The following is a 22,370-nucleotide window of genomic DNA, read 5'->3' as shown; positions in this document are numbered from 1 at the left end:
TGTCTGATATCCTATTAAAAATAGTAATAAAAAATTATACATGTCAATTATTCCTATTTTGTAATATAGTTTTTTTTTTAAAGTAGGTGTTACATATTCTATGTATCCGTTAGAGTTTGCCAAGTCTTTCAAAGGCAGCAAGGTCTTTTGCAGTAATAATTAAATGCTGCTATATTCCATTTATTAGTGATTTCAATGTATACTTAAGATAAGTCAAACATTAACTTCTTTATAATTAATCTTGTCACATAGTCAAATCTTGTTAGCAATATAACAGTGAGGACTAGAACATTATTATTTTAAAAAGAATACAACTGCTGAGAACTTTGACATTGCAGCATGCAGCTTGAAGACCTCTGTTGTTATGTAGTTGTTACCACTGAGCTATACAACCTGCTGTAAATTCTTCAGTCAATTTATTCTCTTCTTCATTACTGTCACTGAAAAATAAACCTAGTTATATACAGTTGAGATGCAGCTGTGACAGAAAAAGAGGGAGATACTGATGTGGGTTGATGGAGAAATTCTCCATTTATTTTAATATATTAATTTATTACTTAGGATGTGTTTTTTTTTCCTTTATTCCACATGATGAAATAATTTTGTTTCCCAGGGAATCTAGTATTTGAGGCTCAAGTGTATTTTCTGCTATGTAGTTATACTGATACAGAACAAATGCAATGATAGTTTGCTCTCAGATTGGAATTCATTATAGTCTATTCTTTTTTCCATACTTTCTTATTGAAATGCCCTTTCAATCAATAATGTATCATACCTTGACACTATCTCTGTGATGGATATAAAATTCTGTTTTCACTGCCATTCGGTTTTGAATGATAGATTTACAGACTTCCTCAGGCAAATTGAAATAAGCCTTGAACTGCATCTCAGCAGGGATGCTAAGTTAACCTTATTCAGAATAAATGTCTTTTTTTAAAAAAAAAATCCACACATACCACTAATTCTTCTCAGAGACAGAAACTACAGGTGCCAATCAAGTCAGCTTTAGAGGAATCAGTACTGTCAATGTTATGTTTGTTTCCTATTTGAGAGAAAGAATAGTAATGATATATAAAGTAAGCATTAGCACATTAGGGAAGAGAGAAGTTTATCCCCTAGATATACTTTGTCTGGTTTACAATGCAATAAAAATTATACATATGTACATGCATACATACATGTGTGTGTGTGCGTATGTGTGTGTGTATGTGTGTGTGTATGTGTGTGTTTGAACAATTTAAAAATTACAATTAAATGCAACTAAAACCCAAGGGCTGGAGTAGAGCAGACGTGATGCCTTCTCTGCACAAACCACTTCCAGCCTAAAGTGCCTCCATTTGGGCCCCATGCCAACAGACCCCCCTCATGCATTTATTTGACATTTTTGTTCCGGTGTGTATATTGTATAGTCTCTCTCTCTCTCTCTCTCTCTCTCTCTCTCTCTCTCTCTCTCTCTCTTTCCTATGGTTGATCATTCCGCCCCCTGCCCCCCCCCATTGTTATTTATGCAAAGTGCTTCCAAAGGTGGTAAATTGAAGGAAGCTGCTACAGATTTCTCTGATACCAAGTCTAGAACAGGTTGCTTATATCATAGATAGATAAATAGATAGAGAGATAGAGATAGAGATAGAGATAGAGATAGAGATAGAGATAGAGATAGAGATAGAGATAGAGATAGAGATATTCTTCCCCTTAGCCATCTAAGTATGGTATTCTATCTGGGGTTTCCCCTATTTTAAATGGAGGATTTTCAATTTGCAAAAGGCAAAACTACAAACAGCATCAGAAGTGGGATTATAACATGAGATGGTTTCTATAAAAAAAAATGCCAATCTGAAAATGCTAATAGTTTTTTTTAGGGAAATCAGAATATTCTTGAAGTGATTTTAAATGCCTTTAAAAATATACCCAACAAAAAATAACGATCAAAGTATATCTTCATAATCAGGTTAACATTGCCTATGTAGATATCTTCTTAATTTAATTATCCACAGAGCTATCTTTATTTCATGAATGCTTAAGCTGTGTTGGTGCACTGGTTAGAATGCAATATTGCAGGCTAACTCTGCCCATGCCAGGAGTTAGTTCCTTACTGGCTCAAGGTTGATTCAGACTTCCATCCTTCCAAGGTCAGTAAGATGAGGACCCAGATTGTTGGGGGCAGTATGCTGACTCTGAAAACTGTTTAGAAAATATTGCATGAAACAGTATATAAGTCTAAGGGCTATTGCTATTAAGCATGAATAAAATGTTGAGTTACAAAGCTGCAATTATTATTTCCAAGTGTATTGCAGCAAAATATTGTTTTCTATGTAAGTCTGGTTTACAATGACAATATTTTCATTTTTATAAAACATTTTCTAGGAAATGTTCAGCTGTTAGTTTGACTATGCTAGTTAAAACAATTAATCCAGCTTTATCAAAAGCAATAACTCATCCTCTGCTTCTTATGTTTTGATCCAGCATATTTATAATGTTTCAAACAATTGGAAGCTCCTGACATTATATTGTAATCATGTTGTCCTTATTAATGTTAATTTCTGTTTCAGAAATCAAAAATTGCCACGTATGAAAAAATGTGGGCCTTTATGAATAGCAGAAGGCAGTCAGTGCTTGTCAAAAGCAACGAGGAAGGTATCCAACGTGTACTCACTTCTGATTATGCTTTCCTAATGGAGTCAACTACCATTGAGTTTGTTACACAGCGGAACTGTAACCTGACACAAATTGGAGGCCTGATAGATTCCAAAGGTTACGGGGTTGGAACTCCCATGGGTAGGTTGCACATCCTTTCTAATTTGTATTCATAATTGTAGTTGCAATGATAACAGATGTTTCCTAGATTGTCAATCTGTGTAATAACATTCTGTCCTATTTATTGTAAATAGTATTTATATTGTTAAGGTAGTGTCCAAGTATTACTAGGATGATGTGCTAATAGTACTGTAAGCTTTACATATTTATTTTTCAACTGGAAGAATGTGATCTATGCTAAGGAAACAAATTCCATGTTAGCAGATACATGATTTTTTTCAAAAAAAGATTATATTTTCTGGAAAAAAAACTTTAATTAAATGTGATTGTAGTTGACTTCTGTCAATATATTCCTGGTTATTCAGGATTTGTTTGTTTTTTTACTCTTTTTCCAGATGCCAAATTTGACTAGTGAAATATTATATTTGTAGATTATTTTCTGCTAGCAGTGGATATAAACCAGTGCTTGAATAGCTTTCAAAATTATTGACTAATCTCCTTATTTGACTAGTTTTGGGAAAGCTAACCCTAATTGTTATTAGGTTTTATTATAGAGCATATTGTTTAATAGTGGAATCCAGTGGGTAATGAACTGGGATCTCCCTTAGGCTCAGCTCTTTTAGGATCAAATATTAGGCTCATACAAATCCATAGATACTTAGAAATCTGTAATTTGTAGGTTAACAAAAATATCTTAATCCAGAAGTGTCAAACCTGATTGTGCCCCCAAAGTTTCTTAATCTTCATTTAATCTTTTTCACAAACTTTTATGTTCTGTTCTATACTACTTTAACTGATTATATTTCAGTGCTGACATTATATTATTGCAATGAACTCATCTTCTAAAGCTTTAAATGTAGGCATCAGAACTTTGAATTCACTTGGAAACCAGATAAACTGAGTGGTCCTAGTGAACAACTTTTGAAAAAAAAAATTGAATTAAGGACGTTGCTAAGCAAATTACCAATAGTCACTTGAGATGCAATTTGAGGTATTATCAGACCATGCGCAGTATCTCAAAACACAATATCTCAAGTAGATTTCAGTATTTAACAGTTCTCTTCTAACATGTGTAGACTTCAGTGCTACAATTAAAGTAATAATGAGAATAATGAAAACAAAAAATCTAAAGTGGCATAGATGTCTTCCTGAAATTTTTCTTTCAATATTTACATTATATTTCAACCAAGGTATAAGAAGCTTGGTTGACAGCTATTGATTTCAGAAGGTTAAGAATATAGAAATGAAAGATCTTTCTTTTTAGTGTGTGTAAGCCATCAGCCCTATTAAATATGTTACACACAACTGCAATTGTCAGATACTCCCTGAAGTTATATAATATCTATCAAAAACAAAATACCATGAATAAAAATATAGCTTTCCAGTATAATTGTATTGATCATTTAATCTGTGGCTTCAAGGCCATCATTTAATTTCAAAATTTTGGATTGAAATCAAGAACTATTCATATTGCTTTTGGCAAGGAGTTTGGTTTTCTTCACATTTTGGTCAAAATTGTATAAACATTCTATGGTGAAGTTCAGTCTCGGTCTGAAAAGAATTTCTGTTATGTATTATGTTTTCTTATTCTTTTCCCAGTGTAATTATCTGTATTCTGCAAAGAAAGTGACATAGTGATTGGACAAAATAGGTGATAGTTTTAATGTATATGCAGTTTTGATTAGATCTGCTTGCTAAATTTAGTTAAATTATTGTCAGTAGTATCTTGCGCATATTAGAAAATTATGTATTGTTACTGTTGTTGCTGTTGTTATTGCAACTTTTCCGCCTAAGTTTGGAAAGGCTCCTGTCTACAGTTCTAGAGCATTGTTGCTAATCAGCTTTGACACTATGGACCTAGATAATCAGGTCTAAGTCAGTGTTAGACGATTTCCTGGGTTCCGCTGGTTGCTGTTGGGGAATATTTTTCTTCTCTTATTTCAGTCAGCCGAAAAGTGCATGATTAAAGTGCTCTTTGAAATTAGCTCATTTTGAAGGCTTGTCTTTTTCATCTTAATTCATCAGGCAGAGCAACTAGAAAGAGGTATTTCACACTCTGCTCCTTTAAATTAAAGGCTTTGCCACCCAAAAGGGGTTTCAGACAATAATTTATGATCCACAGCTTCATACTGTATTCTGCTCAGAATATGACTTCATGAATTATTGATATTTACCCAGTCCATTAATGAGTGCATTATAATGCTGCTGTTCTACCTTGGTATGCAGAATCCTTGCTTTGAGTAGACTTTGAATCTACCATATTTAATTGCTAGGCAATGGCCAGTAATAAACTGTTTAACTTATTCAGTCTGCATTACCTCTTGGGAGTGATTTTGAACTTTATGTTCTTATGGCACTGAATTGCACAAAGCTAGCATTGCCTTTTCAAAAATTCATTTCATTCTTTACCAGAGCAAAGAATTATGTACTTTGTTTTCTTGATGAGCATTTTCAAGCAGATCCCTCCTAGATTTATACCTTCTCTTAAGATGGATGATACAAAACAGGATGGGACATTTTTTTCATTGCTTATTCTGTTCCATTCTTTATTCTGCAATTAGACATGGTGATCTAAAAGCAGTATTTTTGAAAATCTAAGAAAGTTTTCCAAAATATGTAACCTACACACATGCACATACATATGTATACTGTAAATTGACTTCTAAGCAGTCTTACTGTAGGGAATTCTGAACCTAACATGTTGTCAGGATTAAATATTTATATGAAGTTTATAAATACAGTCACTACAGTATTATTGGCTGATGTCACCAGTAGATTGGTGATCTCAAGCTCTATGTTCCTGTTAGATCACATTCAAGAGAGATAGTGTGCAGTTAAAAAAGATTTTTCAGTAAAGTAAAGGGAGAGGAAGAAACTAAATCTCTGTAGGGCAAAAAACATAATAAGGTGATCCCCAGCTCTGATGAGGGAATTGCCTGTTCTGGGTGAGTTGCATAGCCCCTAAAGCAAGAGTGTCAAACTCACATTGTCAAGGCAGCATCACATGACATATCAGGACTTTTCCCTCTTTGCTAAACCAGACATGGGCATGGTCAGCATGTGATGCATCCGGCCTGCAGGCCAAGAGTTTTACACCCCTGTCCTAAGGGAACAGGCTTACTGTTATGATGCTCCCAGATTCATCATTATCCCAAGAATCCCAGGTGATTATTTTGGCTAAGATCACCACTTATCAATTCAAGTTTGTATATCAGATATGCTACTTATGTAATAAGGTTAGCTTGGCCATACTAATCCAACCTCAAGATTGACAATATACTCCATGTGAGTCTGCCATTGAAATTGGTTTGAAGCTACAGAACAACCTGGCTCACTTGTGAGTCTTATGGTGAACATACATCATAGCAATGTAGTTGGATCTCCATGTATTGCTGTAACATATAGATCCACAATGGATTTAGCTTTTTCATCCTTCCACACATTTCTAGTCACTGGAAGACATTCTTCTTTAATTGCTTTCTGGTACCCATTCTGGAATAGGCCTTCTCTGTAATGGTATCTACTTTATTGAATAACTTCCCCTATGTGAGACTTCAGATTGGGCATAGCTATACATTTCTATTCTTCTAAAAAACCAGGCTGGGTTAGGAGCTAGTTAACAGAAGAAACATCTACAGACTTGATGCTGCTAAGTTAACTGTTGTATTGTAGACAAGAAATAAGTCACATGTATTCAAAACTTCAGTCTGATAGAGCCAAGCCCCTCCTTCCCCAGACACTAAAGCCGAACAGCTTCCTACCTATCAAGCCAGTGTATCCTCTGCCATTCATTCCCCAGTTTTAAAAATGGAATGCACTTGCTTTGCACAATAGTTCTGTCTGATTTTAAAAGTATTAGCTCCTATATAACTAATGCATATCTTTAAACCTTTTGTGGTATTAAATTATTAAAGTCAGCAGAGAAGATTGCAAATGTCAATGACATGATTGCAGGCACTTGGCAACCAGTCATAAATATGAACAGGTTACCAATCATCTAAAATGCAATTGTGTGACTAGGGAGAGAACAATGCAACATTTTACAGTAATTGATTAGTGGTAAGTTAAGGACTACCTATATTGGAAAGTTTTCTCTAGTGTGAGGCCAGCTGAGGGAAGACAATCCAAAATGTTGAGAGTTCCAAGCAGCATAAAGCTGAATGGAGTAATAGGTTTGTCCTAATTTTAGGTCTTCAGACTCCATGAGGCAGAAGCACTACTATTTGTATTTATTTATTTTTTTTTGGTATGGAAATAGCTTGGGCTTGTGAAGAGGAAGTACAAAGAAAGTGTTTTTCATTCCTGCTTAGCAGGGTTGTATTACATTATTGTGCTGTATTTTATTGTATTGTATGGACAGTAACTGGTATACTGATTTTTGTCTCAAGACCAAAGTACACAGTTGATACCTTTCTGGAAAATAAGTCAAACTTAATGGCTGCTTCCCTTATAGAAGAACAGTGTTAGGATTTTTTTTTTCACATATGAGGTTCTTAATTTAAGAACTGCTCTTACCTCTTGTAGGGTTTTTAATAGAAAACACTTTCATTTTTATATGTAAGAGTTCATGTCCATAATCTGGTACCATTTGCAGTTTTCTTTAATAAATGTGAAGCTGCCAGGTGTATATGTTAGAAACTGTTAAAAAGCAAATATGTCAAATTCTGCAAACTGCCTCTTTTAAAATATATGTTTCTTTCATCAAAGCTGTTGTTTTCCATTTTTGTCACTTGTATTACACACACACACACACACACACAGAGAGAGAGAGAGAGAGAGAGAGAGAGAGAGAGAGAGAGAGAGAGAGAAAAGATAAATACATACATACACACAGAGAGAGATAAATGTGATTTTCTGGATCAACAAGACTGTTCATTTTCACTGAAATGTATTTTAAACTGAAAGCCATTACTCTAATCTCATGTATAAACACAACCCAGGCATTAAATATTCATTAAATCTTAATTATAATAGCATAAAATTCCCCTGTGCTTTTTTTCTGAAAATGTGAGTTATCCTAGATTTAATTAAGGAGGTTGGGGAGTCAGAAAAGAATCTTGGGTGGTGAGGGAGCCCAAGAGCACAGTTATAATATTTCTTATTGTATCTATAAAAATCAGGCAAAGGAAAAGGCCAATTGGGGATGTGAAAGCCTTTACAAATGACACATGATAGAAAAGTTCAAAAGAAAAAAAATCCATAGTATTTACATCCCTAAGGCTTCTATTTTAGTGACCAAGAGATTGTTGCAAATGTTTCTAAAACTAATTTGAAAGCAATAGAAAGAAAATGTAATTGCAGTAATGCCATTGCTTAAGCAACTGGGAACATTGTCACAATGTGAACATGTGCACCCAAAACACCTGGGTGCATAATTTTGTTGCATTTGGGGAGAAGAAAGCAACTGAGCATCTGTATCATTTTATACTAGCACATAGGCTGCAAGCCAGTCAGCCATTAAATGCATCATATAAAGGCATAAATGAATAGGCTGGATCCCATCCACTATTCTCTGTTCTTCTAAATGGGGAGTCGGTATGAATAGAATTACGGCCAGATTGTACGCTAAAGTAGAAAACTGGAAATGCATGCAACAATTCCATGAAATTAGTGGGGAAAATGCTTCAAAGGCTACAAAGCACTATTTTTTATGAGACAAAGCCTTTGATTAACACGTTGAATTAATAGGCTACTTGAAACCAAATCTGTTTCTTCAAGATGCCAGCCAGCCTTCTATGCAGAATACTCCATTCCATTCTTTTCTCCGTCTCTTTCTTTCAGAGCAGCCTGTCAGCACTCTGAAGCCACTGAGCATTCTTATTCCTCATTAAATAGTACAATGATCTTCTTAGGTTGCCTTTAATATTATTATGGATTGTAGGAATTCCTACAATTTTAATGATACCTCCCACTTGGAGAAAAGTGGTGCTACTCTGGTTATCTAAGATTCTGGGGTCAAAAGTAAAATTATTTTTAGTATACACACAGCCATTTTTTTTTCTTGTCAAGTACAAAACATATTCCTGTCTTCAAAATTTTCCAAAAGAAATAATGTACACTAGGTACAAGTTTAAGATCTAATTTTTTCCCACCAGACTTCCCTCTACTTTCCTCACTAGGCAATATTTAAACTCTTTCTTGGGTTGGGTTTGCAACCTTGGTAGATGAGAGATACACATAATTGGGGTGAAGAATTGTAATGGAGAGATAATGTCAAATATATAGATATTTTTGTGATTTTCTATAATTTTTCATATTTTGTTGTTGTCTATTTTGAGGATAGAGTACTTTTAATTTACTATGGGTTTGAGAAAGCTCATCCACACTACATGAATATGTCACTACCAAATTTTGAGGATGATATCACTGTCTTTTCTTTTCTAAAGTGCATAGCAGCCAATTTTGACCCTGAAGAATGTATAGCAACATAAAGTAGTTCAGAATGAATTTTTAAATGACATTTTCTTTTTCTTTTGTATAATTCCTACAATTTCCTAGGATTTTTGGAATCTGGAAACATAAAACAAGTTTGAATACCCACTCAAATTTTCAATGGAATAATATCAGATAATTTTTCAGAGCTATTAAGTAATACTTTTTACACATTTTCTTTTTGTTTTTACATTACAGAAACATTCTCTTCCTCTCAAATTTCTTTAACAATTTGCTTAAGATATTTTGTCATTTTAATAGACTTTGACACTTTTTGTAGGTTCAAGAGATCCTGTATTGAGTATATCATATCAACACCTAGAAAGGTAAATAATTTAGAAACCCTAAATTATTCCCCCACTCAGGGATAGTTAAAAGAATAAAATCTCCCCACCCTACCCCCTTTGTCCCTCAGGTCACATGGGCCAATCAGTGAAGTGTAGGCTCCCACTCAACTTCAATAAATGTTTGTTGAAATGACCTTGGTTCCTCAGCCGACTGTGAGATGTTGTGACTAGCCGGCTGAGGAACCACATTCCTGAGTCCTCCCCCACCCCCATGCTCTCACTCCTCCTCCTTGAATGACAACCAAAAAACAAAGCAGAAGTAAGCATGGCTTCAGATGAAGTCATTTTGCAGGTTGACAGAGAGGCTGTGCTTTTTTTCCTGACTAGATCAGATATAATAGGTTATAATCTGAGAGAGGAGACAATGTGTCCAAGCCTCCATATGTATATGGTGTTTTTTTTTTCCTAACACACATGCATTTCATGAAATCTACTCAATCTCCAATCTCTTCATCCCAACGTTGCATATTACTTCAGAAACTAGTAAGTTCTAAAGCAAAAGAATAGTTTTTTACATGTTTCTCTGGGAAAAAAATATCATGTTTTAATAATGTCCTTGTCAGCAACATAAAATATATTGCAAACACATTTGAGCTACAAAAACATAAACACCTCTGCATCAATTTTCTGGCTCCTAATGTTAGCATGAAGACAAATGGAATGGTTGCTACAGTCAGATCTCAGATCTGATGCTCAAGAGTGTTATACATAAAACTCTGATAAATAGTGTTTACATGTAACATGACTGATCTGAGAAAAGCAGAGCATTGCTTAACTACCTTGTTTAAAAAATGTTCAAAGATGAACACACATAATGGTGGAAGATTAAAATTAAGATATCAGTCTATATAGATTCATGGTGTCAAATATAGCTGCAAAGCAGCAGGTTTGGTCTTATATATCTTTTTTTCTCTTTACATGACCAAAAGAGATAAGAGTTCCCAGTTCTCATCATTAACGTTTATTATTTTTATGCATGAACAATTGAGGTTACTATACATTTTCCGGTGAAATCTGTAGTGATCATAAAAGTGGACAAGAGACGCAAACAGCAGGCAAAATTTGCGTTGTTAGCTTGTACTCTATTATAAACATAAAAGTGTGCCTTGTCATTAGTAACTCATTCACACTTTAGACTGATTACTGCAATGTGCTCTGTATTGGGCTGCCTCTATACACTGTCCAGGAGCTGTGATAGATACAAAATACAGCCATCTGCCTGAGTGAAACCCCCCTGTATGGTAATAACACCAGTGTAGCAGGGATGAGAAAGTTCTAATTAAAGCTTTAAAATCAGGTCCCCAAGACTTTCTGCTCTAGAATCTACATTGATTCCACAGGCCTCAAGGAAGGATTTTATGAGTTCTTCCCAATGTGAACTACAGGGAAGCATGTTTGGTTTCACTTATGATTCCATCCCTCTGAAACAGACAAACCTGGATGGGGCTTGTTCTACTTATAGTGGGAAAATTGAGGAAGGCTGAGTTAATTCATAGAATTTTTACAATCCAATCTTAATTGGTCACTGGGACCAGAGGTTTAGTCTCCCAAGCTTTCAGACTTGTGCCGGAGCCCATCCTCAGGGAATCTCTCTCTACACACCTTCTGGTAGAGAGAAGTTCCCTGAGAATGGGCTCCAGCATGAGTTCAAAAGCTTGGAAGACTAAACTTCTGGTCCCGCTGATCAATCCAGATTGGATCCTGCAACATTATCATGGGATACATATATTTGTCTTCATTCATAAAGATTTTTTAATTCTTCAGGTTGCTACTGGAGATGGCAAGTCAAAGATTGTTTATTACATTATGCATTTGTCATTCTGTTTTAATTGTATTTGTTATGTTTGGGTTGATTTTAAACATACATTTTAAATATATGTTTCAAATTGGAGTGTGGCAGTCTATAAATATAGCATATAAACAAATACAGTCAATCTCCAAAGAAGTATGTGTATAGTAGCTTGAACTACTGTAATGTGCTCTACATTTGGCCACCCTTGAAGAGCGTTTGGAAACTGCAACAGACACAGAGTGCAACAACATTGCACTCTTTGGAGGCTCCTAGAGTGGCCCGTGTTACACCACTGTTCCAAGAGCTGCAATGGCTAGTGGTTTGCTTTTCGGGTGCAATTCAAGGTATTAGTATTACTTATAAAACTCTGCATCGCATGGGCCCAGGTTACTTGAAGAACCATCTTGTCCCTATGAGGCAGGCTTATACCATATGTACTGGCAGAAGATGCATGCTGCAGATCCCATCAGTCAAGGGACTCTGGCTGATGGAGTCCAGGAGAAAAGCTTTCTCTGACATGCTGACATTGGCTCCCATGCTTTCTGATTTTCCGTAACAGCCTGAAAACCTGGCTCTGCCAGTTCGCTTGGGGCCCCAATTGGAGAATTTCACATTGGCAGTAGTTGAGCTAATAGCAGTTCCCTCCACCTATATATTCTCATCTCTCCCTATTGTTAGTAATATCTTGTATTTATTTGGGCTTTGAATGTGATTTTATATATTTATGGTACATCTTAATGTTGTAAGCTGACCAGAATTGCCTTGTGGTGAGATGAGTGGCAAACAAATTTAATACATAAATACACATACACACATATGTATATGCATACATACATACAAACATATACAAAACATTAATTAGAAATATACCCATCTTTCCAACTTCATATTATTTTTAATGTAGCCTACAGGCTTTTGTAAAAAGAACTATAATACACCAACATGTTTCAAAACATTATGCCTCTGGTCATTGTTAATGCTAGTGAATCTGTTTAGAAACAAAGTTAAGGAGTGAGGCAAACTATCCTTTGAAATATGGCAAGGACTTATTTGTGGACCCTAGAGTGCCAAAATCATGGGCAGAATATTTTGCGCAGCCTTTTTAATTTTATCTGGGAAAGAGCAGTTCTGTCTCATTTAACATTTCAGGATTAAGCAGAACAATCTGAAATGCATGTCTGATCTTGACAAATGTGAACTGTTATCTACTGGCAGGCTTATGTAATTATAAATTTCTCAGTAGAATCTGAATTCTAAGGGACCTATAGGTCATTCCATCCTATATCCTACCCAGTGCAAGAATCCACTAAATCATTTTCAACAAATCTAGCTCCAGTGTGAAGACCTTCAGTGTGGCAGAGTACATTATTGCTCTAGATAAACTGCTCCAATAATTAACATCTCCTCCTGTCAGAAAGTTCCTCCTAATATTCAAGTTGAATCTCTTTTCTATTAATTTTAACTGATTGGCCTTTAAACTACTCTTGAGTTTCAACAGAGAATATGTTCTTTGTCTCTTGTGTATGATAGCCTTTTACTTGTACAACTTTATCATCTACCGGTATAAAGATATAGATATCATCTATACTTATATAACCATATGCACCTTGCTTCATTCCTTGCCCTCTTTGTTAATTGCAAATCAATTTAATGTTAACATTCATTATTTTAATAGTTTAATGTTTTATCTTGGTTATAAGCTGCCTAGAGTCCCCTCTTGGTAAGATGGGTGGCATATAAATTTAATAAATAATAAATGAATAAAAAGAAGATTATTCTTTTGGAAGTTAAATATGCTTAGTGCCTTAAACATTCTTCATAGGATTTGGCTTCCAGACCCTTTATCGTTATGGTTTCTTCTTTGTGATCCAATAGCACCGTTTTCCATGTCCCTTTTAAAATGTATTTATAATGTTGTTGCATTCTGACTTGGATGGCTTTTGCTAATGCAGCCCAATATTTCATTGGTCTCCTAAGCTGCTGCCTACTTATATTCAGCTAGTGGTTTATTAGAATCCCTAAATCATGTGCAGTGCTGTCAAGAAGATCTTTTCAGTCCTGTATCCATGGACATGATTTTTTTTGCAGGACCTAAAAATGCAGGACCTAAAACTTATCACTATTGAGTCCTGTTTTTGACCCAGTGTAAAACCTTCTACTTAGAATTGTGATGTTGACATTAATCTTGCAAATTTGATCACTATTCCTTCCACTCCTTCCCCTGGATGATTTAGAAAGGTGCTGAAAAGGGTGAAGTCTATCAGGTTCCACTAGATGTTTTAATGCTTTACCTGAAACATTGCAGATACTGAAAGAAAAACAACATTAGAGTAGGATCAAAATCATCTTTTAGGAAAGGAGATCTCCATTAATAATAAGTTCCTTCTTAGTTGCGCTGCAGTTCAGGAAACGTAGCTGTGTAGCATCTGGATATCATCAAGATTATATTCCTTTCTGGCAGTAAATCAAGAGTGGGCAATCCTTGGTTCACACATCCTATATGTTATTACCACTATTTTGGTACTTTGTGTGTGGAGGGAGTGGAATCTAGATTGCCTTCTGTTGACATAACCTGCAGTGTTATGCTATGAAGCAACAAACATGTCCAATACCAGTGCAAAATAATTTCTTTTGTAATGCTAGACGTATTTACTCAAACAAAAGTCTGTATGCCTAGTAATGGCTAAAAGCTATAAGCAGAAATTATTTGCTTTACTCATCCCTGCATGGTAAATGTTTAGACCAAGTGTTATTCAACCTTTGCAACCCTAAACTGTGTGGACTTCAATTCCCAGAATTCTCCCGTCAGCCACTCTGGATCAATAGTATCTTCTTCCACTGTTAACCAAATAGAGCAAGAACATTTCTTTAATATGATTCTAAAAAGGAAAAGTCTACTCTGACTGCTGATGCTGGTGGCCAGGAAGCAGTGGCAATGAGGTCAAAGACAGACCTGATTTGCATTCTTCAAAGTAGTCTGTTTCCTCCAATTTCAGGGAGAGACAGTTTTCTGTTTCTCCCGAGGAAGAACATTAAATTATGGTATATAGCCATTTCCTACATATGGAAAGAGAAAGAAGTACTATCTCATCTTTCTAAATATTTCCTGCTGGATGAAGGAGCCACTGGAGGCAAAGTACATTTCAGTATATCCTGTGATAGACTCAAACATAGAAAAGGGAAAACCCCATCTTAAGGACATTATTTATATTCTTTTAAAAATCACATATCCTGCATTCTCTCTCGAAAAGCAGGAGCACGAAAAATGAACCCCCAGTGGGCTTTAGCATAAAATCCTCCTTTTTTCCAAAACAGTCAAAGTTTCCTATCAAATGAGACTTCCCGTGCCAAAAGACACACTTTAGTAATGTTCTGCCATTTCTACCATGCTTTTAAAAATCTTCTTTGGTAATATATGTTCTCCCTCTTCTATCCTGCAGGGTCTCCCTACAGGGACAAGATAACTATAGCCATTCTTCACTTGCAAGAGGAAGGCAAGCTACACATGATGAAGGAGAAATGGTGGAGAGGAAACGGTTGTCCAGAAGAGGAAAACAAAGATGCCAGTGCCCTTGGAGTACAAAACATTGGTGGCATCTTCATTGTTTTGGCAGCAGGATTGGTACTTTCCGTCTTTGTGGCAGTGGGGGAGTTTTTGTACAAATCCAAAAAAAATGCTCAGTTGGAGAAGGTAAATATTGCCCTTTTCACATTTAATTCTGCAATTATGGTCTAGTCAAAATCTCTTGGGCAACCAACCGAAAAGCCATTCTGATGTCTTTCATAGTTTTGCTCACATCATTAAAGTTCTTAGGGAATGAGCGCTGAAGTTTTCATCTTTACAACTTTTAATGTGTCGTCAATATTTTTAATTGTAGCCAGCTTTCAGGACACGTGATTATTTCTCCTCTTATTCAAGCTTGAAAAAAGACACCCTTTTACTCCTGGAAGTTCACTGCAGTTAATTTTATGGATGAAGAAGAAAGTGAAATCTGTTAATTGGAAACAAAATTAACCTTCTACAGATAGAGCTGGGTATTAACTGAAACAACTTTCTATCAGTCCAAAGTCAGAAGTCTAAAAAGCATCTTTCTCTATGTCCTTACTGGAAGGTGTTTACTCTTCAACATATGATGATAGCATCTGGAAAAGCATTAAGTCAATATATTAAGGATTTACTATTGATTATGATTTTATCATCTGTAACTTGGACAGATTCCAGTTTTAAAATGTAAATTTTTGAACTTATTTGATCCTGGATCAACAACTGGATGGCTGATTACTTTTTCAAAGAGACAAAAGCATCCATTGAAGTTTTCTTTCAGTACTTATCTGTATATATGTAATACGTAAAATGAGCAAACATGTCTTTTATTTTATGGATTGCTATGAATATACATTTAAAAACAGGGAGAAAATATGTTTTGCACAGCTGAGGAGCTTGTGACCTCCTTAAATGCCTACTTTGGCATTACTATTGTTAAAATGTATAGTAAATCCAAGAAAATCTACATACAAACACACACAAAGTATATATTTCTTTTGCAGATGCTATGCTTAATAGTTCTCATAATTTTAACATTATGGGGGACTTCTGAATTTGCACTTGTAGATTAATCCTACTTGTACCACATTTATTTAGTATGCAATTATACCCAGTTCACTGGTGTAAGTGTGTCTAGATCATTATCTACCTTTTTTCATTAGTAACACATATATTATTTTTTCAAAGTTCTGTTAGAAGAAATATGTATATTAACTTTTTTTTAAAAAAAATGGATGAGGTCACAAGTTCCTTATCAGTTCTTTGAATATGTAGGTGTTTTACTAAATTTATGATATGAGTGAAAATTTAGTTTTTCGCTAATTATGGGGGATGGATTTATTCTGTCAAGATAGTTTTGAAGTTTTTAGTAATTAAAATGAACTTTTTTTTTAGAAAATGGACTTCAATCATGAATGTATACATCATAATGGCTTTATACTTTTTAAAAACAATATGTCAGAAATGAGTGATTGTTTTGTATTCTTGGTCTGTAATTTTTTTTATAAAAACTATTTATTTATACATAAAGTTCAAACATTTTATTGTGAATTTTGTAATATAGTTGAAGTTGCATTTAAATTGCTTAGATGCAGCTTTAGTTGATATATGAGAATATGATGTGAACAGCATGATTTATCTTCCTAAGCATATGCATATATATGAAATATGATTTTTACAATGATTTGACATTACAACAGTTCATATATTAAGCAATCTTGAATTGTTCAAACACTTCTGTAATATAGCACTGAACTTTTCTTTCATTTATGGTACACAGTTATCTAGATGTATGTATCTTCTACATAGAGATATAATAATGGGAGATTATGGCTGTGCATATGGTAGATTCTACCTGAAAACTGAGCCTTGGTTATAATCATTTGAACAAAAAGGAACAGAGAACAGAGACTTATGTGCCAAACCCAGTTCAAAGACTTACTGAATGCTGTTCTTTTTCACTGCTGATGATCACATATTACACATACATATTTAAAGGAAAGTTCTACACAGCTTTAGTTGACCATATATAGAAGCCTCTTTGAGTTAGAAACCCAGATAATGATGATGATGATATAAGATTTACATTCCATCTTAGATAAGCTAGAGATATCCATAATTATTGGGAGGTTGGCATTCTAAACATGTTCAGTTTAGTGCAGGTGGAAACTTACTTGAGTTCGTCATATTGGACATACTGGAATGGAGAAGATGGAAGCAGTACAAGCTAGTGCAAGTAGAAATTTCTGCCCCAGTGCATTTCAGCTGAATGTCTAACATTGATTATGTCCTTCTGATTTATAAAAACTCACATGATACATATTATTAAAACAAAACAGCACTTTGGATCAGTTCAGGAAATGTGCCACAGTGTACATGTGAATGAAAATGCATTACTTTTTTATAACTCTTGTAAGTTACTCTGTGTGTGTGTGTGTGTGTGTGTGTGCGCGCGCGTGCATGCGCACGCGTGCATTTTAATGGAATTGGGCGTTGCTCTGGGCAGTTGTTTGAATGATTTACAGTCAAATGTTAAGTTTGCATCACCATGTACCACGAATCAGATTTGAAGCACTGCACAGCCTTACTGTATAACGTCTTCATTCTAGAGACGTGTTGTACTGTGCACATTTTCATTTTCTTGTTTGATCATTTGACATTTGTCTTTGTTTAATTTAAAGGCTATTTCTTAGCATATAACCTAAACATGACAATGTATTGAGCTGAGTACAATGTACATTGTAAACATGACAATGTATTGATTCTGAGGTTCAGTGATGACTATTTTAAAAATGAATAGCCATTGCTTATTTTATTGATGAGGTTGCAAGGCCATGCCAGTCTGTAGCAACATAATCAGTCAAAAATCTTGTGGCACTTAAAGGGCTGTCAAGGATTGTTTGGCCCACAGTTTCATCAAATGTACAAATCAGAGTATCTAATCAACTTCTTGCTGCTTTGAATTCTATGACAAGAACAGACCCATTTGAATAAATTCTCAGTTTTTATGATAATGATTTCCTTACATTCACATGAAAAGAATTCCAGAAGTTAATAATCAGATTGATCATATCAGCTCTTTTTCTTTAAATAATTGAACTGGCTAGATTAAGCTGTTAGCTACCGATCATTAAGCCATTAGCAACTGATCAAGTGAATGCAACCATTGCTAGGAAGTAGGTGCTTGTAAAGTTTCTCCTTGATAACATATATCAGATGGTTTGGGTTTGAGCCTGATATGGTCAGAAATATTTCTCATTTGATGACTTTGTCACTGCAGAAGGTTATGGATATAATTCACTTTTTGATGCTAAATCACAATTCCTGATGTCAAATGGATTTATGCTGCCGTCTCTCACCTTTTCTTAGATCAGCAGAGGTCTTGAGGAATAGCAGAGTGCATTGCTTTTCTCTTCTCCCACAGGTTCTCTTGTCATCATCGTCACCTTAATTTAATAATAATGGGGAAGAATTTAGTTTTAAAAGGATCATTACATCTTTTTTTCAGTTTATCAAGTGAAAAATGATGTCTCATTGTCTGAAGGCTATACTATGCCACTTTTTTATTTGGTGTCATCTATATTTCTCTGCAGCATTGATTTTTAAAATTTTCCCCCTTCACCAAATAGGCATCAAAATCTATTGGTCTACTTCTATGTGTGAACACATACATAGATACAATAATATGTAAATGATCTTTATAGCACTGAACATTCAGTTTAAAAGTATATTAATGAAATTGTTAGGAGTAAAAAGAAAGAAACTCAGATATGCACCAAATAAATATATAAATGAAAATGAACTGATCAAATATGAATTTAGATATTGCTATTGTAATACAATTCAGCTACAAATATGTGTTCTAGATTTTCTTAATCTAGGAAAGATTTCAAAACCATACAAACAGTGATTACCATCAATATATATGATTTGTGTTGTAAAAGACACATTCTTTGTACACCAAGCAATATATATATATATATATATATATATATATATATATATATATATATATATATATATATATATATATATATATATATATATATATATATATTATTATTACTATATATATATATTATTACTATATATATATATATTATTATTATATATTATACTATATATATAGTATTCAGCTTTGTTTGGGTATTTTCCCACATCATTGTAGTTGTGCTTTTAAAGTTGTAGCAACGTTTTGGCAGAATCTTATCTGCCATCATCAGGCTTCTGTATTCTGATGATGGCAGATGAGATTCTGCTGAAACGTTGCTACAACTTTAAAAGCGCAACTACAATGACGTGGGAAAATACCCGAACAAAGCTGAATACCATACATGTAAGTACCCGCGAAAACTTAAGAAAATATATATGTATGTATGTATGTATGTATATATATTCAGTTGCCTGAAAAATTTAAGCAGTCTTATTTCTATGAAATCACCACAGAATACCCAGATCTAAAACAACCAAGTATTTTGGAGATTTACATTTATTGTTGTTGTCCTTATTGTTCTTTTTCTTTAACCAGTTCTTGAATTAGAAAAGACCAAAGAAATCATAGGCCATCTTCCATGCTGTCTTTGCAACTAGGTTACAATTTAGCAAAATTGGCAGTGGATGCACTTTGATTTCTTTAAGACCCCTCCTTTTCCCCCATAAATCAAATATAGATGAACAAATATATCTGTCTAACAAATAATATATAAGTTTGAGAATGCCTTAGGATGAATATGTGACAATAACCATTTTTGTGTGGATTGAAAGTTAAAATTAATATAGAAACACAAAATACATACCTGGTTTTTTTTTTTAAAAAAGATTGTTCACTCTTTGTGTGGTTAATAGTCATGTTTCCAGATATGCATTATCTTAGTGAATACAAGTGAATGTGTGTGTGTGTATGTGTGTGTCTCTGTGTGTCTCTGTGTATGCATCTATATATACAGTACATCTATATATACATGCATACAACAATATGAAGACGCTTAATGGCTTTTACTTTTGTTTTGGATTTTTTATGTGTTCAAATGCTTTTTGATTTCTGAAACTGTCTGAACTAATCTCTGAAATTTTCTTGGCAAGGCTTTTCAGAAGTGGTTTGCCCTTGTGTCTTCCCTAGGAATGAGAGAGTTACTGGCCCAAAGTCACCTAAGTGGTTTAGTGCCCAAGATGGGACTAGAAGTCATGAACTCCTGGCTTCTAGCTACTTAACCGCTATAGCAAACTGACTCTCCTGTAAATTTATTAGCTTTATCTTAACTTATGTTCTCTTAGACAATTACATTCTATAACTTAGGCAATTACATTGTCTAAGTTATAACTAGCATAATTTTTATTAAGTTACAGGTAGCTTAATTCTGATGCTTACTTCCTTATATAACCTTCAAATATTATATTTATTAAGGTTTAAAGAACAGACTATTCCTTATTAACATAAAAAATAGATATCAGCTAAGGCAATGCTGCTTTGAAGTTTTAGTATAAGAAATGAGTAAAAAAATACAGCCATGGAACTTATCAAACATCAAAGGAAAATGTCTAAGTTGGACTTTTTTTATTTTTAACCTTTAGTTGGAATACTACACTGGATTCTCTTGGCTTGCATTGGAGCCAAGGAGCACACTTGAAAACTACTTCAAATTCAAGTCAATATTTTAAAATATTAGTATCCTTATTTTCATTTTTAAATATACCATTCCACTGTTGCCTTATTGTTTATAATTGGAAGACACACTGTTATGTTATCTATTTGGGAAGCATGTATATTAACTGCACATTTGTTTTCTGAGAAAAGTGCAGAGCAGTTTTCATTTTTAATTGCTTCTATTAGCAAATGACTCAGTCCGTGCCTATAACTTTATCCTGGCATTTAGCAGACATTTACTGAGCATATTCAGAAACTAAAGTTGCATTAAACAATTACCCATCTGTTTACATCCAATGTAGTTGATTTGCTATGGTGTAAGCTATTCTACTCATGTATATGAAAAAAATGATTTACTTATATCACAGATAGCACTATATACTTTGTTAAAGCAGTAGCCACAATGGCAAATAGCTCCTTGACAATCAAATTAACTCACAGAAATAATGTTAGGAAAATATTAGTGCAATATAAATTGTTATAAAGTACTCTTAAATTCCACAAAGGAAAACCAGGCTTAAACTATAATATAATATTAATGTGAAATACAAAAGCAGAGCACTTCAACCTTGTATACTTTACTAGCCTTGAAAAAAATAAAACTTTTTAAAACTTTTTTTCACAGTAATGCATTTGCATTTGAAAAGTCTGAAAGAAAATACATCTTCTACTTTAGTGATAATTTTACAAGTTGGGCATTTGTGTGTGTGTGTGTGAATTCAGATTCAGCCCAAGACCTTTTCTATCTTTGAATGATCATTATATCAGTTGATGATGTAGTCATGATTTATTTGTCTATGCCTTATCATTGCAAACGATCAGATCCTGAGTCTGATCCAGAGAAGATATGTAGAGGCATAGCTATGGCTACCAATCTGGGCCATGAAATCAAGATTACTATTATTATAAAGTTATTTTATCATTTATTTATTAAACAAATTTATATAACCACCCAACCCATGCATAGATAATTCCAGGTAACTCTCATTTTTTTAAAAAAAAAATCTATCATATAATAAAACCTCACCCTACCCCCCCACCCCACCCCCAAGGCAGCAACAACACAGTCACTTGATTGGTTTTGTTTCCACTTGTGGTCCCCAGGTCCTCCAACAAAACCATATCTTTAGGACCTTTCAGAAAAGCAGCAAGCTGGGAACCAACCCTAAGTCAACCCTTTTTCATAAAAAAGGGGCCATTATTAAGAAGGCCGTTTTTCATGCTCCTGCTGAATGACAACTCCTAACTTATGGGACCTGATGGACTTGACAGGTGTAATAGGGAAGAAGCACCAAGTCTTTTCCCATTTCTCTTTGTGGGTTGCCACATTTTTGCAGCCCAAAGTCTGATAGGTCTAATATAGCAACCTCCATTATGAGTTGCTACTTTCTGCCCTTCAGGATCTGTTATTATTATCAGTGTTCTGACCCAGGTTCCCAAACATGACAAACCCTCTGACATGAACTCAAAAGTTTCCTTTATTAGGAATGCCGGCAGCCCTGGCAAAAAGTTTATCTTCCAGGCTAACAAATCTGTCCGTCTGGAAGATGAATAGTTGTCTGCCACACCTATTCATCTGTGCCCCCTGCCTTTTATCCCCAGAGCTAGGGTGAGGCCTCATTATAGTGGTAGCTCTTCCTTTCCTAGGATTGGCTCATAGGTTTCCACTGCTGTCCACTTTTCTGACATCTGTGCAGCTGAGCATCAGGCACTGAACCCAGCTGTTCCTCATCTTCTTCATCAACCACCTCTAGACCTGGGGGCTGTTGACTCTCCATCTGAGGGCTGATGGACAGCCCAGGCTCCGCCTCTCTCTCTCTCTTTCTCTGCCAGCTCCATTCCTTTTTCCACCTTGGA

The 22,370-nt window shown here is 34.7% G+C and overlaps 1 protein-coding gene across 2 annotated transcripts in view; it reads left to right on the top strand.

The window, feature by feature from the left end:
* The window catches only part of GRIK2 (glutamate ionotropic receptor kainate type subunit 2), a 518,606-nt gene that overhangs the window by 484,493 nt on the left and 11,743 nt on the right, over positions 1-22,370 (top strand). For both annotated transcript variants that reach the window (XM_026726676.2, XM_087913718.1), the window contains exons 14-15: positions 2,550-2,775; positions 14,766-15,016. In XM_026726676.2, the coding sequence (XP_026582461.1) occupies positions 2,550-2,775; positions 14,766-15,016 (477 nt within the window). The remainder of the gene's footprint in view (positions 1-2,549; positions 2,776-14,765; positions 15,017-22,370) is intronic.

Source organism: Pseudonaja textilis, chromosome 1, assembly GCF_049901715.1.
Source record: "Pseudonaja textilis isolate UNSWEBS1 chromosome 1, rPseTex1.2, whole genome shotgun sequence".
NCBI lineage: Eukaryota > Metazoa > Chordata > Lepidosauria > Squamata > Elapidae > Pseudonaja > Pseudonaja textilis.
This window is presented reverse-complemented; position numbering and strand designations above follow the sequence as displayed.